At 40.9% G+C, this 19,140-nt stretch overlaps 2 protein-coding genes across 6 annotated transcripts in view; both read right to left on the bottom strand.

Moving 5' to 3' along the window:
- The window catches only part of scube2 (signal peptide, CUB domain, EGF-like 2), a 29,399-nt gene extending 16,200 nt beyond the window's left edge, over window positions 1-13,199 (bottom strand). For 2 of the 4 annotated variants that reach the window (XM_077625926.1, XM_077625935.1), the window contains exons 1-12: window positions 12,877-13,199; window positions 12,424-12,540; window positions 10,658-10,783; window positions 10,159-10,293; window positions 8,747-8,872; window positions 8,540-8,656; window positions 5,418-5,507; window positions 3,152-3,268; window positions 2,162-2,284; window positions 1,813-1,929; window positions 881-1,003; window positions 486-602 (exon numbers count right to left, since the gene is read on the bottom strand). In XM_077625926.1, the coding sequence (XP_077482052.1) occupies window positions 486-602; window positions 881-1,003; window positions 1,813-1,929; window positions 2,162-2,284; window positions 3,152-3,268; window positions 5,418-5,507; window positions 8,540-8,656; window positions 8,747-8,872; window positions 10,159-10,293; window positions 10,658-10,783; window positions 12,424-12,540; window positions 12,877-12,964 (1,396 nt within the window). In that variant the 5' untranslated portion in view covers window positions 12,965-13,199. The remainder of the gene's footprint in view (window positions 1-485; window positions 603-880; window positions 1,004-1,812; window positions 1,930-2,161; window positions 2,285-3,151; window positions 3,269-5,417; window positions 5,508-8,539; window positions 8,657-8,746; window positions 8,873-10,158; window positions 10,294-10,657; window positions 10,784-12,423; window positions 12,541-12,876) is intronic. The other 2 variants (XM_077625942.1, XM_077625948.1) reach the window with 1 other exon arrangement.
- A 736-nt stretch (window positions 13,200-13,935) lies between these two features.
- On the bottom strand, window positions 13,936-18,563 carry sinhcafl (SIN3-HDAC complex associated factor, like). 2 transcript variants are annotated; one of them, XM_077595092.1, is made up of 6 exons: window positions 18,401-18,563; window positions 17,398-17,569; window positions 16,510-16,609; window positions 16,229-16,343; window positions 15,941-16,094; window positions 13,936-15,575 (listed from the first exon to the last, which is right to left on the bottom strand). In XM_077595092.1, exons 2-6 carry the CDS (start codon window positions 17,523-17,525, stop codon window positions 15,401-15,403), a joined length of 672 nt encoding a protein of 223 aa, XP_077451218.1. In that variant the 5' UTR covers window positions 17,526-17,569; window positions 18,401-18,563; the 3' UTR covers window positions 13,936-15,400. The 2 variants fall into 2 exon arrangements, with proteins under 2 accessions (XP_077451218.1, XP_077451219.1); XM_077595093.1 differs by having other exon boundaries at window positions 15,941-16,091.
- Between the last annotated feature and the right edge of the window lie 577 nt (window positions 18,564-19,140).

Genomic DNA, 19,140 nt, shown 5'->3' with positions numbered 1-19,140 from the left:
GAAAAGCCACGCAAGCCCGGGGAGAACATGCAAACTCCACACAGGGAGGTCCAGACCTGGAATCGAACCTTTGACCTCAGAACTGTGAGCCCAACGCTCGAACCAACCGGACAGCCTATTTGTATATAATATACGTATATTTTTCCTGTTTTTTAGTTGGCTTTTTTGTTTTTAAATTGAATAACAGATAGATGTAATCATTTTTAAATCAAGTTAAAAAATTGAAGTGTACTATTTTTTCCATTGCTGTGGTTTTATATATTTTTTTCCATTTTTAGTTTTTAAATTTTCCTAAAATAATATTTTCTTTTAATTAACAAAAGAGAATATTAACTAGTAACTTATTGTCCAATCCATTTGGACTGGGAGGGGCTGACAGCAAATTGCAGCAAGTCCAGTGGCTCAAAAAAAGGCAATTCTTTAGATAGATAAAATGTCTCTAAACGATGATAATTGAATAGAACTATTTGTAGGCTCCAACTCACCACTGCTGATATGAACTTGCGACTGGCAGGTCAGGAAGCAACGGTCGCCACCCTCCTGCTTGCTACAGTTTAACGTGGGCTTTGAGGCGACTTTGGCTGGTGGGGAACCCTCTGCCTCTAGATAGAAACCACAATAAAACTCCAAGGTAAAAGAGGAACCCGTTGGACAACATCAAGGAGCAATATCTGGACGGCCACACCGGCACAGGTTTGATTACTTTACGACCACACGCGCGAAACCGGGTGAGTGAGAATACAAGAGAAAAGAGAGCAGAATTCAAAGTATCTCCTGTTTTTGTCCCACATACCCACTCACATTCAAAAATGTCATACATATACTTGCATTTTTTTGCCCCCAACTGGCATCTTATCGTGCAGAGGAGGCAGTGACTTACCAATACAGTCCTTTTTGTTCCAGTGGAGCTTGTAGCCAGGGTTGCAGGAGCACTCAAACCCTCCCTGGGTGTTCTCACAACCCTGCTCACAACCGCCATTGTTTACGCTGCATTCATTTATATCTAAGAGGGAAAAAAAGTAGATAGAAGCTCCAATTGAAAGCTGTTTTCGAGAATACACGTTACGGCATTTTGGCATCAAGGGAGTTGCGATATGAGACATATAGTTATTACAAATTAACCTTAACCCTTTATTGGACACTCGTTTAACTCATTGGTTGGCAATTTACAGATTTTTTTATTATGGATTTATATTTTACTATACGTTTTTACATATAGTTTTAATAGAGATACAATTCGAATGGAATAACGCTGCAATTAAATTTCATTCATTTATTTTTTGAGCCGCTTTATCCTCACAAGGGTCGCGGGGGGTGCTGGAGGCTATCCCAGCTGACTTTGGGCCCGAGGCAGGGGCAATTTAGAGTATCCAATCTGCCTACCGTGCACGTTTTAGAATGGCGAGGAAAGCTGAGTATCCACAGAGGACATGCAAACTCCACACAGGTGGACCGACCTGGATTCGAACCCAGGACCCCAGAGCTGTGAGGCCGACGTGCTAACCACTAAATCACCATGTTACCCTACAATTTTCTTTCAAATTTTATACTATACAACGCACAGCCTGCCATTGACAAAGACTGATGCCCAGTTCATCTAAATTCGGCGTGCTGCCTCTGAATTCTGTTTCGGCTCCATTGACGCCACTTGAATTACGGCTGCCGACCCTCCTGGTCCAAAGGGATTAGGCGCCTTGTGCCAAATCAAAGGTAGCCAAAGAGTGCCCGATAACAGGTTGAGATTTATCTCAAGATTTCACCCGGATTATCCCCAACATTTTGTTAATCCTCCATCACCCAACCTGATCTCACCTCCGCAGTGTGCCAGTCCGTACATGGTGTAGCCTTTGTTGCACAGACACTGAAAGCTACCGGGGGAGTTGACACACGTGTGATCACACGTCCGCTCAAAGTAGCACTCGTCTATATCTGTAATCAAAAGCCGTTGCATGACATAAAAGCAAGTGATTCTTCATGAGCAGGAATTCCCCGTCCACGCAGACAAACAGGTGCATTTGATCTACATAGACGACTGTGGCTTTGACAATAATTACAAGGTAGAAGTAAGCCAGTGAGAAGGCACCCTCACCTTCGCATAAGACTTTAGTTCACTTGCCCAGATGTAGAAAGTTTGATTGGCCGATAGATTAAATGGTTGTACCTTGACAGGAGCGTTCGTCGGTCAGCAGTTTGAAGCCTTTCCTGCAGTTGCACTCGAAGCTGCCGATGGTGTTCCTGCAGAAGTGGTCGCAGCCGCCATTTTGCAGCTCGCATTCGTCAATGTCTGCGGCAAAGGGAGAGTCAGTAATGGCAGTTTGATGGTTAATAGTTTAGCCAACGGATGACAAGGAAGAGTGTAGTTGTCGTTCCGAAATTGGAGAATATTTTATACCCAACCTTTCAAATTTGAAAGAATGAATGTACATGCAAAATACTGAAACATGCTGTTTCTGATTACATTTACAAAAAACTAAGAAAAAACAATGCTTGAAAATATTTTTTAACGACCAAATAGTCCCGAGTAAATATAAAAATTTAATTTTTCTCCAAACTGACCAAATTCAATAAAAAAAGAAAACAAATTTTAATTCTGTTAGTAGTTGGCCCTGATTCAATCATCAGAATAAGCAAATTACGTCACATTTACCGTATTTTCCGCACTATAAGACGCTTCGGAGTATAAGACGCACCCTCAACGAACGGCTCATTTTAAATTCGTTTAACATATAACGGGTATTACATTCAAGGCACATGAGTAGTAGTCATAGTAGTAGTAGTAGTAGTAGTGGTTGGGGATTGTGTTATCCATCCACTAGATGGAGCTAAAGGCAATTTCATTATTCATAAACCAATATTGATCCATATATAAAGGGCCATCAGATTATAAGGCAGACTTTTTTTAGTCTTTTAGTTGAACCTTATAGTGCGGAAAAGACTGTATCATCTGTACTAGCTAGCTAGACAGCTAACTTCTCGGAAAAAGCTAACATTAGCACAGATTTGCAACCATGTTACTGTATTTATGCCATTTTACCATGAATCTAACAAATGAGCAAATCAAGACTGTGATAGTATAAGACAAAATAAGCCAACAATTTTGAAATGATGTGTTTACATTGCAACGATGTGCGCGGACAAGCATCGGACGCACCTTTGCAGGTTTTGGCATCGGGCTGCAACGTGAAGCCGACAGGGCAGCTGCAGCGCACGCCTGTCGATGTGTCTTTACAAGTACAGTCGCACCCCCCGTTGTTGACCGCGCAGGTCTCTGCGCACAATGTGAACAGACAGCAAAGATGAAAGCGCCCAAAGAGTCCATTCAGGACAAAGGATGTTTGAAAACCGTCTTATTTATGGAATATTGGTGGATTATTGCATGTTCTGACTTTTGTTCAGAGTTATTAGCGTGACATGGGGACTGGCGTTTGAGCATTTATTTGATATCCTTGATATCCAGCTAAAGGTCTATGTACTAGTACACTCTTTGTCGTCACGATTGAGGAAAAACAACGGCGGACTTAACCAACATCTACTTTTTCAACCGTGCCTTTCACTATTGTGACATTTCTGGATACAAATAGCAGAATTTGAGCACACTAATAGGACATCTACATTTTTTAGCGAGGCAAAAGAGTACACTCTGCACTATTACTTGTCGAATAATGATGAACATGTTCCCTGCAATTGACCTTGAGATGAAAAACAAGGATTTATCTATTAAATGCTCAAACCGTTTGCATTTCTTTATCCCAGCAATAATCTTAATAGGAGGACAAAGAGCATACTAGCAGACAGACCTCAACTCATTCAGTGGCATTGACCCCGATGGACTTTAAATCCATTTGAATTGGGATGATCAAAATAACATTAAAGCAGTTACAAGACTGGGAAGGTTCTCGATCTGTTTTCTAAGAGTCGATGTTGTCAATGCTAAAATGCCAGAGTTATACAAATCATTTTTTTAGAGCAGATCTGATTGCACCAGCACCGTCAATGGCAGCCAACGAGTTCAACTACAAATCAAAGATTTGGAATAAATGCTCAAACTTTAACTGTAGTGGAACAACACTGTGAGCAGGTCATGGTACACACTGTCAATGATCTTTGGAACCACTCGACGCTGTCACTGAACATATTTGATTCAGTGGACACAATATTAGGAACACCTTCATGCTCAAATACGTTTCCACAAATATGATAACCAGTCCTCCTTCACAAAGACAACCTAATGCACCCAATCAGGCATTTTGCAACTGTATATGTAACATTAACGTGACTGCTCCACCATTAAGCGTAATCTATCATTTATTTAATCATTCTTCATGTGACATGGCACTTTGAAAATCACTGCTCGAGTCAGTTCATGTTTTAAATTGACCCACTGCTCAACCACTACAAAGCAACAGTGAAACGTATGAATAAAAGATCAAATTCATATAGAGTGGAATCTGAATTTTTGCATGCCTTATTGACTATTATTCGATTTTCATTAGGGTTGTTCTTTCCACGCTTAAACTTCAGTTTGTTCCATATTTCTTCCATTTTTTTTAATCGAAAACCACAATTATTCTTGATTTGTTTTTTAAAATAATAATAGATTTTCCTCGCAACCCCTTGTGAAGATAACTGAATGGATTAATTCATATTTTTGTGTTGCAGGAACAGATTCATTTTTTCCTACCAAGTAGCTTTTAGTAAGGCTTTCTGGAATGAATTAATCACAAAAATCATGCTTCCGCTTTACTTTTCATGAAGAGGCGTCAAATTCGCACTCATAGTTTCACGTAGCTCCCAAAAGAACAGCATGTGCTTCTTGCTCAAATCTCTCCCAAAACGACAAATAATGACTTTTAATTAAATCGACCTATCGCAACCATGACTTCTGTTTAGTAAACTAGTCACGCGGCAATTTGTTGCGAATATGTAATTAAAACGAGGCGTCATAACAACCCTCAGAGAGAACCATAACTATAATGTAGCCTTGTGGAGCTTCTAATTAAATCATTATTAGGCACTGCCCTCCCAATCAAGGGGGATTTAATGAAGCCCTGCCACTGTTTGATTTACGCTTTCTAGTGAACATGAAAGAACCCCGAATGGTTGCCACGCACAAATTTTACGACAAACAAGCAGGGAGGGCGTGAGCTGAAAATTTGTCAAATCCAAAGTGTCGAGACAAGGCTTTCACACTCCTGCCGTCCCAAATGGAAGGAAAATGTGAAATGTACCACACTGACACAAATGCATATTTTTCAGGCGAGAAGCAGTGGGCGAGACGGCGAGTGTGCAGTCATTTCGCAGTTTGCTCAAAAGGGCTGAGGAATGCTCCGATTTACTAGACGCTTGGCCTCTTCAAGGCCCAGCACTTCCTGGCAGCTCCGCGTGCCAATTGACTGAGGTTCAGACTGCTATATTACCCATCAGAAGCCTCCGCTTGACCCGTTTGTCCACCTCGGCGAAGGACGTGGCGTTGTGGTCCGACGACTCGGCGGTGGCCTCGTCCCGCTCTGCGACACAAAGCTTAGAGCTTAGAGCACAAAGTCACTATTCACACACACACACACACACACACACTGCTTGGGCATAACAAAGCAAGTCATGTTGAGCACTAATAGCCGTTCCGCTCACGGATGGACAAAGTTGACGCACCCTCGTACAAATGCCGGGTTTTGCCCTCCACTAATGCGACCGAGATCACGAAAAACTCAATGAAATGAAAGAAATATACACTTAACTAAAGAAAAGTTCTAAAATAAACAAATGAATCTTCATTCCAATCATTGACGGCGCTGACTCATTGGTATTCGCAACTAGACATCCGAGTTTAAACAAATTAGGCGTCTATTGTTGTCAATGGCAGACAATATGTTATATACTATGACATTTTAAAAATAATAATGATCATATTTACCATGTTATTGGGGGCCATAGGGATGCATTCTTGTTTTTATTCATTTTAATTGGATTGTTTTGACATTTGACGTTTGTCATTAGGGAATTTAAGTGGATTTGTGGCAAATTTCTCTCAACCTCTCCTAGAATTGGGAAATGGCCCTGTGCTGCGCTAGTAAATCTTGATTTACAACCAACATTCACCTGAGAGACATGCCTTTACATCATTTGTACCAATCTGACAAAAAATTATGTGGGGGCCGACTGTCTGATTTCCGTGTTCGTTTTCTGTCCCGGCGAGTCCGTTTTATTGCCGCGTCCAAAATAACGACAATGTCGATGCTCGTCATCCGGTACGTTTACACATTTCAGGCTGCTCGAGCGCAATTATCTCGGCGCATCGCAAAAAACCCCAAAACAAAGCCAGACTGTTACACACCATACGACTGGACCTGGCTCGCACACACGTACCCACACGCTTACAAAAGCTGCCACGGTGTAGCAGAGATACTACCTGATATCTTCAGCCCGATCCCTATCCTTCACGGTCCGCTGGCGGAGCCCCCCTCCGCTACCCTGTTTTCATTCATTCATCAAAATAAGCTCTGCTTGACTAAAGCAACAAAGTTTGAAACTCAGCCGGCCCCCGGCCGATGCCCTCGTCGGCTTGCGGTGGACTTTTGGTTCTATTTTGACAGGAAATATGACAAAACACACAGTGAAAAACTATTTTAACAAGCACGCTTACCCTGTTCCCTCTCCCCTGTGTAGGTTTGAGGTTGGAAAAGATCCTTAGCCCCACTCACGATATCTGTTTTTATAGCTGCGCCATTCCACCAAATGGAAATATTCTGAAAGCCTTTTGTTGAACTTCATACACATTCACGCAAAATCAATCTTGACATATTTGGTGTCTTTGGAAAGTACTGTACACGATATCCAATGAAACTGGGCGCATTTGCGTCTGCATATTCCGCATAGCACCATTTCACATCGACTGACCTACTAGGAGGTCTGCATGCTTTTTATAGCTTCTACTGGTGCTTTAATGGAGTGTTCATCTTTAGGGGATTGCTTGGCAATTACGACCTGGAGATTTGTGGGGTTTAATTCAGTATAATACTTGGAAATGAAAAGCTAAACCCCCCCCTCCAAAGTTGACTTTTCTATGGAGAACCCTTTGGAACATTGATGCAGTTTAAGGTCCACATACTAGTATGTATATACTCCTTGTCCTCAGTATTGAGACAATTGAGCTCAATGTGGCTAAAAGCCACGCTTTAGGACTTTTGAGCCACCGCAACTGAGCATTTATTCGATTGGAGAAAAGGCTCCAACGGCTTGGACGTCACAGTGTTTTTCTTTCCTTTTTGTTTTGTTTGTCCGTTTGGCAATAAACCTCTACGGAGAGTTGTAAATATAAAGCTTAGGAGTGGAAACCAAGAGTAAGTACTTAAAAAGTGTGTCTTAATAAGTGCAAGTGGGTTTTCATTTGCCTTAAAGGTGGGAAGGGTAAAACTTTATTGGGGAAAATTATCCATATGCAGTTTTCTAAACTTTGATTCCTATGTTTACTTATTTCTTAACTAACTTATGCAGGGTAATGCAATTTTTGTTGATTCCGGTTGTTGTTTTTAATTACTTTTTAGTGACAGAATCAAGTCTTTAAACTACTATAGTCATCCAATTTTTTTGATGAAAATAGCGTGCTTAACATATGCGCTGAAATCATTTAAATATTGCCATAGAATAAAATATGTATGAAAGAAACAGGTATGACTTCAATATGTATTTAACGCTATCATGTTTTTACAGAATATGGCTATTGCAATAATCATTTGTACAAGTAGTAAAACTATATTTGGAAAATTATATTGTCTTTAGGTCGTGGATTTCATGTTATTAATTAACTCATATTAAGTGATTCCTTTTCTTAGAATGATGCATTGAGAAGCTTACAAAATTTGAAATATTATTCAGTACAATTTTTCTTGATTTAGTTCTAACAGATCATCGTTTTGTATTTTTTTTTGCATGCGGAATCTAAAAGTCACCCCAGTTTCTCCCTCACATTAAGTTTTTGAACAATATGAAAATCCTGTTTTCTTTTAAAAATATTGTATCCCTAACTCATGTGCACGTATCATAAACGCAAATGAAATAGGAATGAAATGGGCCAAAATGCAATGTTTATTTAAAACTATTTTGTTTTTATAAACAGTATGCCTACTGTAATCATAATTTTGTGCAAGTAATAAGGAAATAGTAAATTGTTAATGTAGTAAGGGGGAAAAATGACTGAAAATGTGTAATCAGTATTATTACTTTTGTTCAGCATAAAAGCAGTCTAATACATCAAAATATTGTTTTTAATTGTATTGTATTATCTGTTCAGTTCACTCATTCAGTACAGAAATAGACGTCCAATTCATTCCAATTGAAAGCTGATAACATCGGACGTCTTTTTGCGTCAACGGCATCTAATGAATTATTAATGAATTAGTATAACTAATGTGATGCGATAGCACCGTTTATCATATTTGGATAATTTCCACCATCATTTTCTATGAAGTGTTTTGTCACATTTTTCACAATTTGTTCTTTTGTTGTTACCCTAATGCGTGTCATATAACAGTGCAAAACTTACCGACACATGACCTCCTGTCGGGCTGCAGGGTGTACCTGACGTGACACTTGCATATGGGGCCGTCATCCGTGTCCTCGCAGGTGTGCTGGCAGCCCCCGTTGCCATGGTTACACGTCACTGCGGGAATCAAAACAACACGCAACCATGAGCCGCGGCGTCGGCCATTGGGAGCGGCTCGAATGTGCGCGGGGGGTGCCTCACACTTACAGATGCAGCCTCTCTGGTTGTGCGCCAGCTCGAACCCTGGGCGACACTCGCAGGCCCCGCCCCCCTTGGGTGTCTCTCTGCAGATGTGGGCGCAGCCGTGCTCCTTATTCATACAGTTGAGGCCCTCTGGGACGCACAAGGGAACACAATGAGGCTCTCCTACAGTGAGCGAGCGGCTCCGGACAAAAGGCGCTCATACTGAGAGATTAGCTGATTGTTCGCACCCGTTGGGACGAGCCAAGAACTTCAACGAGTGTTTTCGTTTGAGCACAGTAAATACGAAAGAAAATTTACTGCGGCCTTGATAATCACAAGAAAATTTGGTGCTCAATCCAGTGTAATTCACCGTTACAACTTCAATGAGACCTTTCGACTCCTCTCCTAACTTATAAACGCAATGCAAATAATAATCTTTACCCTTTAAAAAGGTGCTATGAAATAGTGCCCGTGTGGAAAAAAAAATGGAAATGACTGTGCTAATGTTATTTTAGATTTATAAAACAAATTTGGCATTCAATCAAATCTGGCTTTTATTTTTGGAAGTATTTCATAGTTATTCCAGGAATTCTGGTCATGACATCACAACCAGAATTGATGATCATGTCTAAGCTTTCTAGTATCGCACTCCCTAGTAAATGTTGACACAATGACGGAATGGACACACAGCAACAAGAAAGCCATGCTAGACAGCATGCTAGCAGACAGGAAAAATCTGCAGTTCATTCTGGGTGTGACATTATCTTCTGTATGGAGAATTTTGTGTGGGCGGGGCCAAGGCCGCAGAGAAAAGAGAACTCATTAGGGTTTAATTTCATTAGTAAGCCCTTTCTGTCACTTTTACTGAGGGATTTGTGTCCAAAATATAGCCATCTATCCTTTTAAAGTCATTTGCTATAGGATTTTATAGCACCGTTAATTAGAAATGTATTAACCTTTTTGAGTTGGACACAGTAAAACTATGACTTTTAAGATGGGAAACAATGTTAGCATTCGTGGCCATTCCCAAGTTTTGTTTCACCTTGTTTATAGAAGAAAATGGAACATGAGCTATATGAAGCATTTGTATGGATGGGTCACAGCTCAGTGACCGACCAGGTCCTGGAGATTTAAAAAGGCCTGTCGGGACCCGATGGAGTGGAGAGCATAAAGCCGTTGGAGTGTGATGTGTGACACAGAACACACAAGAGCGAGCATTGCAATTATTAACTCATTTTGTTCTCGCGGACGCAGACATCCCTTTTTCCCACAGCGTGTTGCCGGCCAAGGAGACGGAAGCCAGCTTGAAGCTGTCAGGCCTCATCGTGCCCCATCGAGTCTTGAATTTGTACGAGAATTTGTTCCGGGCAATGGGACGGACTCCAAATCCGACTACGGACGCGAGGGGCGCGGAGAGAAAAGCGCTTTCCACTCACCGACAGAACGGTGGATGCACGTGTGCTGGTTGTCGCTGAGGAAGAAGCTGTCCTTGCAGCGGCACTCGTAGCTGCCCATGGTGTTGACACAAGTGTGTTGGCAGCCGCCATTGTTGAACTTGCACTCATCCACATCTGGGCAGAGGAGAACATGCCGTTGCTCCAACTCAATCAGCAAACGGAGGATCCATCACATGATGGTTTCGTTGATGAGCACACTCACCCCCCACTCCCCGGCCGCTCATTTCATTTCAGACATAAATATTTATCTGGCTTTTGAGACAGTGCACGAACAAAACCAAAACTATTTGTATTGGGTTACATTTTCTCGGTCTGTGAGTTTGAAAGCGAGAAAAGAACTCCCGAGTCGGTGTGAGAAAGTTCGCGAGGAGCCAACACAAATGTGATGTGTGCCATCGACCCCAACATCCCCCCCTCCGAGCCTCTTAAGCGCCCAGCCCCCCCACTCCCCCCTCCACCCCCTGCCGGCTGATCTTACCTAAACAGTTGTGACCGTCGTGGGCCAGCTTGAAGCCGTCGTAGCAAGTGCAGCGATAATTTCCTGGTATATTGTTGCATTCGTGTACACAGCCGCCATTGTACTCCACGTCGCATTCGTCAATGTCTGCCGAGTAAACAGTGCGTAAATCTCCGAGGTTGGCCAACAGCAGTGCTTTAGGGAGCTAATTTGACAGTGATATGAGGGGCCGTCTTCCAGGATTACCTCTTGTACGCACTGCAAATGAAACGCTTTCACATTGCCCCCAAATGTTCTCACACACGACTGACACTTAAAGAAAGTACTAAAACTCCATCGCTGACACGATTGAAATCTTCTCATACACACCAAATGAAACACTGAAATGCTTTTACACAGACTGCTGACTACATTTTGCGCACATAATATGGAATTACCCTCACACACTAATAACTGCTCTGAATGACAAGTGAAACACTGGCCCAAACCAGCAATGCTTTCATAGACACCGCTGAAACTCTCACACATGCTCACAACTTAAGTGTATATAACATGCACTACTGAAACAATGGTACTAAATGAAGCAGTATCTGAAATACTACCCCCAAACTGAAATACGCACACAACTGAAATGCTTAGTAAAAGACAAACATCTAAAGTTTTCATAGACACCACTGAAATGCACTACTAAAAGTAGAACATACAAAAAACTTAAATGTGTTTAACATACTCTACTGGGACACTCAGACACTGTTGAAATTCTTATACAAACTACTCAAACTTCACCACACTAATAAGAACTCTTATACTTAATAAAACACACTTAAATGGTTTCACACTGGCCACTGAATATATTTTGCTCAGACATCAGTGAGAGAGTTTCACACAATCAACTGAAATATCCAATAGAGACACGACTAAAACTTAATACTAATGCTTTCATACACACACTACAGAAACGCTTACACTCCCAGAGAAGAAATTCTGTTTACACAAACTAGTGAACATTCTCACACACTAATGAAACACTCCGATACAAACGAGCAAAAGCTCATAACAGACGCAATGATAAAACCCTCATCAAAATGAAACGCTTTATGAAATGTTTTCCTACCGCCCACTGAAAAACTGTCACCCAAAATTGATAAACACGTGTCAAACTCATGAAAAAATAGCAATTCTTTCAGAGACACTCCTAAAATTATGACATGCACACAACCTAGACGCTTTTCCACATGCTACCCAATCACTCAAATAAAAACTCAAAAAGAAGCCCCAATATAAAACTCTCACGTCTACTCAAGACTGCCATACACACAACTGAAATACTGCGATAGACACTAGTAAAAGTGTCATGTAAAAAACTACAAACGCTTTCATAGACACCACCGTTGAAACACTCGCCAAAACACAACCCGAATGCTTGATGCAAACACTCCAGAAACACTCCTACGCACACCTTCCCTTTTACCACTCAGCCAAGCTACTACTTGTCTGCCATTGACGTCCATGGACGTCCAATCCATTTGACCCGGCAAAGGCTGCCAGAGTCAAGCATCTATCCCAGTCAATGACAGTTTCCGAGTTAAAACCACAGCATACACTCCTCAGACACACTTTTTTTTTTCTTTTTACACATTCACAGCCATCTGAAACGCTCTCGTGCCACTGCCACTGCATTGGAGAGCGATTCTCTAGCTTTTATGAGAGAGCTAACATGAGAGAGCAAATTGTGAATCCCATCCCTTGACCATCCCTCCGAACAGAATGTGGTGCTGTTATATTACCTTCACAGTGTTTGCCGTCTCCTTTAAAGCCTGCTTTGCATGTGCACTTGTACGAGCCCGGGGTCGTCTGACAAATCGCATCTATGTGACAGCCATCACTGCCGTCCGCACATGGGTCTGCAGGGAATACCACACATACATACACACACACACACACACACACACACACACACACACATACACACGCACGCACGCACACACACGCACACACGCACAGCACAAGTCAACACGGGCAAATACACCCCTCCTCAAAAGAAAGTGTTGCCAAAGTACGTAATCAAGCGCAAAAATATTGCATGGAGTTTATAATCAGGCCGTAAAGGTGGGAAAGGATGAAAGAAAAAGAGCGCACTCTTGTAAGCGTGCGTAAAGTCGCCGTCGCAAACACACACGCACGCGCACACACACACACACGGACACACACACGTGCACGCACGGCCGGCATAGTCCCACCTCGAATCTCTGGAAGCGCAGCGCTTTGGCGACTATTTAACAAGAGCAAAAACAAACAAAAGTCCCTTGTAGCACAAATAGCTCCCATGGTGATACGATCCAAGTTTGGAGGTCTGCTCAAAAGGACGCGGACGCACTGGAGTCGTGAGCGAGCGTCCGCCTCATTTTCATTCTAGCCTGTCAATCTGCCTCACAAGGGCCTTTTGAAAAGAGAAAGGAGTGAGTAATAGTGAATGTGTGTGTATGTGTGTGTATATGTGTGTGCGTGTGTGTGTATGCCCGAGGGAGCGAGAATGAGGGCGTGCGCGTGTGCGCGTGCACTGGAAAAGAGAGAGAGAGAGAGAGGGAAAAGGTTTTGAAGAGGCGCAGCGTCGAGTTGGAGTGATAGAGAGGAAAGCACCGGAAGTTGATGTACCCCAAATAAAAGCAACCTTTTACGTTAAGGCGAAAGGGCTTTAAATTTGAAATGTTGCGGCGACCCGTGAACGTGCATGGATTTTGTTTAGAGCTGTGTAAACGTTTAGCGTGCTTCATAAACGCAGCAATAATAAACAACTTGACGAGAAACGCTAACATTTAGATATGGCTAGCGCTGTCGTTTTTAAGCTATCTATCGAATTTAGCTCCAAATGTAAATATTGCGAGACTTAAGGACCTAACAACGAGGTTGCTTAGCAACACAGGTTTTATCTATTTCAACCTGAAATTTTGAGCAAACGCGAAACGTGCAATAATAACATTTTAAGCTTTTCTCCCTGTCTTTTCCTACTTTGTTCCATTTAACTCATTCACTGTCATTGACAACACATTGGTTATAACTGAGTCGGCGAGCATTAAATGTTTGCCTGCCATTAGACCTGGAAGGGAGTTTTTTTTTAAAGTCAATTTTAGAATATCTCTGGTTCAATAAAACCAGTTAAATGTAATGTTAAAAAATCCGAGAAAACAAAACCTGTTCTTTACAAAAACTGCAATTATCATAGCCCTTTAGAATGATGGAGATTTGACATGGGAATCTTTATAGCTATTTAGCTCCCTCTAGCGGTAAAAAAACAAACATCTCAATGACACCGTTTAATTTCATTTCATCATATTACATACAGTACAGCTCTACGTGGTGGTACAGTATACATAAAAAACCGAACAACAACCAAAAACATTGTAAGCTTGCATGTTAAAGGGAAGTGCGCAAAAACATTTGGAAAAACGCTCTCCACCAGCTATCTCATTTTTTTAAAAAAATGCAATAAATAAATATAAATTACATGAGAAGACAAGGTCAGGTAATTCATTAAGGCACATCTCACTTTGAAAAATGCACCTGCCAAAAAAGCTCATCAAGCAGATTAAAAAGGAGCCAAACATTCTCCTTTCACAATGAGAACCTTATGAAAATTAAAATCCCTGCCACCTCAAAAAGCTCACTTCTGATGGTTTACAAAAATACAAAAACATTTTTTGTTGTTTTTCGTTAAATGGGAGCGAAGTGCAACCTGAGCATCATCGAGAACATTAGACATATTTGGGACAGTGACAATGGATAATTGATCATTGGTTTGGTTGATCAAGGACCACATCAAGGTCACTTGATCGCTTTCAAACAGGAAAGTGACAGAAAGGCGCACATTCAAAACATCTGCATAGCTTTTGACAGTTGACAGGGAGAAAAAATAATTTGCACGCCATTTCCAAGAAAGATTCACCTGAACTTTGTACCAAATTAAAATATACGTGAGCATGGAATGATGTTTTAGGATATATAAAGTCTGTTAGCATAAAAGCTGGTCTCTCGCTCGTGTAAACAAAAATTGATTTTGTGGAACATTTGTATATTTACAAAAAAGATGTAATTTCATTGGTGCCTGTACAAAAGAAATAAATACACAATTTGTTCAACCAACCACAAAAGGCAGAAAAACATACTGCATGCATCTTCTAATCACAATGTGCTCCAAGTTATTAAACAAATGTTTTCAATCTTGTGAAACATCACAATTTCTTTCTTCTAGAAAAATATTAAAATCTAATTAGCCCCCTGCTTGTCATTAGGTGCCACCTTCGTGTGTTCTCTATTAAAAAAAGTGAATCGGACAACAGTGTAAAAGTTTGCAGCATCCTGTTATGGAATAATTTCCACACAGAGAAAAAAAGCTGGTATTGGAAATAGCTGGTGTTTTTTTTTCTTCTTCAAATGGAAATCATGAAAAAATAGAACAGTTTTGATATGTATGAAAGTGGCAAAATATTTACACAGAACAAAAGTATATAATCAAAAATGAACAAAATAAAATTTAACAGAATTTTTCATCATTCTATAAATAGAACTAATGCCTTGAAACTTATTTTTTGTGATTTTTTTTTGGCTTTTTGTATAAAAAAAACAATGCAAAAATTAAAAATAATACCTCTATAGGAAGGAGGGAAAATTCATCTAATCAATTGATCTAAAGAGAGTGGAAAAGGGAAGTCTGCCACTGGAGACAAATTCCAGGTGAGTGCTTCATGTGACCTGCACGAACGAGACTTAAACGAGAGCCATCACCAGCTTTCTTTCCTCCGGGAGTTGTTGCGGTTGCGTTTCCGGCAGGAGCGAGGGAGTCGTCTGCGTTTTGGAATTGCAGCAGGGCTTGAAGAGGCGCGGGTCAATGATCACCTCCCCAAAGCGGCCCTTGTACACGATTCCACAGCAAATCTTTTGCCTGAAAAAGATGCACTTTTGATCAGGGATGCGCTTGAAGTACCGTCGTTTAGAGTAATAGGTCTTAGTCTAACCACTAGGGGGCACTATGTCAAAGGAGTACATAAGGACAAGATCTTTAAGACTCAACCATTATCACAGCATCTTCCAATTTGAAAAAAACAACAACTTGCATAGTATTTTAGATTAATTTTAATAACAATTGCTGTACTATTTTAGTTATTTTATAATTTAATAAAAACACACCAACGTTGACCCCCCTCCAATAAGAATTTAACTTATTGCATGCCATCGTTGGCTATAGATGTCCAATTCAAGTCAACAGGCGTTACGCCATTGTTGTCATTCAGCCCACTCTTTCCTTACCTTTTCCAGTAGGAGCGGTCCAAGAAAGAAAAAGCGGAGGGCGCCGAGCGCCTTTGTTTCGACTCGATGTCGGAGCCGTCGTCGGACATATTGCTGTAACTGGGCGACTGGGCGGGAGACACGCTGGACGTCGTGCTGTGAGCGTCTGAGTCTGCTTGTGAGATAAAACCAAAAACATTTTGTCACACGACACAACACACGATTGTGTATGTTTTTTTACTGCCATTGACGACAATGCTTTTTTTGTAAAATATCGTAATCACCAAGACTGCACGTTAATAGACTCACTGTGCCTCTTTAACTTGTGAAGCCTCTTCAGCTTGCTTTTCTTCTTTCCATCACTGTTCTTAATCTTCTTGGGTTTTGTCACCTTGAAGCCCGGTCCGGCTCTGGCATCCACCACCTGCAAACCCGTGTCATACCTCAACTAAATATTTCAGAAGTACTTAACTACAACAACAACCAATTAGACTTTATTAAGGAGCACAATGTACAGAAACACGTTTTCAAATGTCGGGAGTCAAATGAACACAATTCATTTGATGTATAAGAGGGCAAATTTGACTTACATGGTTCCAGTTCTTCTTGGAGCCATTGGGCAGTTTCTTCCACCTCTTCACCAACAACACACAAGCATTGCAGATGTCTCCAACACGTTCCTCTGACAACCTATTCATATGTAGACAGTGATGCTTTTCAATAATTGGATGCAAAATAGTACCCCCAAAAAGTACTCACATCCCCATTGGTTGCCAGTAGAGCTGGTACAAGTTGCATTATTGGCAAGCAAATTCTTATTTAATAATAAATCAAGAATACACCATGTTAAAGTAATATTAAAATACATAAGGAGGAGTTTTTAAAAAACATAACAGATTGTCAGCAGTCAGGAAAAAATAAAAAAACAAGAACTTGCACCTGAGTATAGGTTGCAGGACAGTTTCTAGGTCAACCATATTTTTTTAAAGGGATAGCGATTATCTAGTATATAAAAGTTGGTATTAACTTAGATTAGGTCACAGAGTCTTTTCTGTGATAGAAAAAAAAGATTGAAAACACCTTTTAATGGCAATAGAGGTACAATCCTTTTCAAATAGGAAGATCTGGAAGTAATCATTCAAATTTTGTTCTATTTTTTCTAATTATATTTTATTTTTAATTAGTTTAGTTTAATTTCATTTCTACCTAGTTTTATTTTTAATTATTTATAGCCATGTTTATTCATCCCCATCATAAAATACATGCAGGCAATACCACAATTGGATGCCATGAGTTTGAGACCCGTCTTAAATGAATGTAATAAAAACATTTAAGAACAAAAAAAGAAACAATTCTTCATTGAAAGGGTCAGAGACCAAAAAAAGTTCAATTTTAAACACTAAAATCAAACTCTCGGAGTGACTTTTCGTGTGAAAGCATACAAAAACAGCAGAAAACAAGTGTGACATGATCTTTACCCAAAACAGAGCCGAAACGTCTCTTCATATCGACTGCTGTCCGTGAACCGCGAGCTGGATGACTTGGTCTTGCAGATGCAGCAGCCGTCGTTACTCCGGTAAATCTTTGACTTGTGAAAGCCAAACATAGTGTATCCCTTCTTCTGGAGCTCAGTACACAGGTAAAAAGAACCTGGATGAGGAACGCAGAATGAAAGATGAGCTGATCGTGTGCGGCACTCCACCATTGTGAAGGGGGGCGGTCCCCTCGCGGTTCACACGTTCTAAGACCTAAGAATCTTTTATTTATTTATTATTTATTTATTTTTTGTAAACGGCACGTGGGTCTTACGAATTGTTTTAATGAGGAAAAAAAGCACGATTAATCGGATATCTGATGCATCCAATCGGATTTAAAAATGATGGAACGGCTCAACTGGAGGTTTTACAGGAAATCAAACGTGACTTTTAAAAACAAACTATAACGGAATGTAAATCAACTGATACCGACTGGGCGTCCGCAGGCCGCCGTTCACACGCCACGTTCCAGTGCAAAAAAAAGTGCGATTGTGAACTCTTGAGGTGCCATTCGACGAGCGAGTGGCTGGCAGGACAGCAGCTCGCGACCGTCGGAGAAACAAAAAGCTACCCGGGGGATTTGGGGAAACGCTTGCTTTTAACTTTGTTTCCACTCGTGCAATTCGTTCGAGTTGAACGTGTTGGTGATAAGGCGAACGGTGGCGTGAAACTCGGCGTTCCCTTTAAATCCAAACTTTTGCCCGCTTGAGCGCCAAATATGGCTCATTGTTGTTAGCCGTTAGCATGCGGGCTAGCCCACTCCCCGCACCACGCCATGCTGCCATTCACTTCCATTGTCGGCGGCTCTTTGTGCAGCCCACTCGCGACTACCGACGACAACTTCAAAGTCGACATTAAACAACATGACCGATTCGGTTCACTCCAAATAAATTAGCACCATTTCGCAAATGTCAATGTGACGTAGGAGAAATAAACAGAGACTTACCGAAGAAAAACTTTGAATCTTGGCCGTTTTCTTGTTACGCACTGCGCATGCTCATTACTACGACTGCATACAGCTGGCTATTAAATATGATTAGCATAAAAAGCCCGAATGAAGCGCGCGAGTGTACGTTGACCATATAAGGCGTGCAGGCGTTGAGTTTGAAATGAGCTCGACCAATCGCTAACTCGCACGAAGGGTGGAGGCCTGGGAATTGTAGTGAGAAGTCAGTCAAGAGCGTTGTGGAGAGACGTATTCAAAACTACACTACCCATAACCTCCTAGTGACGGCTTTAAGTAAAAACAGCCATTTGACATGGCGCGAACGAGTTTGTTTACATGTTCTAGCGTTGAAAAGAGGTCGTCGGGAAACAAAAATCATATTTGATAAATGTCAATCACCATGAAACCTTCCCAATCAAAATTTGATATAATAGTTTTGTTTAGGTTTTATTGTGCTAGTGTATAAGTCGATCTAATTCGCGTGCATAAATTATACAATGCTTTTAACTAGTCATAATTTTCATATAATCATGAATCACATAGCCTAATAGCAAAATCACCCATTTTCTATACAGGTTATTGGAAAACAATAAGTTACTCTTCAAATAACTGTGAAGGTACACAGAGGAATTAATTTTGACTGAGTATGTTAACATTTATTATTGATAATGCCAAAATGACTTATTCAATTATGCTATTAGGCTTAAAATATTGTTTTGCATTACATTTTTAACAAAACA

The sequence above is a fragment of the Stigmatopora argus genome, chromosome 2 (assembly GCF_051989625.1).
Source record: "Stigmatopora argus isolate UIUO_Sarg chromosome 2, RoL_Sarg_1.0, whole genome shotgun sequence".
In the NCBI taxonomy this organism is placed as follows: Eukaryota; Metazoa; Chordata; class Actinopteri; order Syngnathiformes; family Syngnathidae; genus Stigmatopora; species Stigmatopora argus.
Note: the sequence above shows the minus strand (reverse complement) of the source record. Positions and strands in the feature narration are given on the sequence as shown.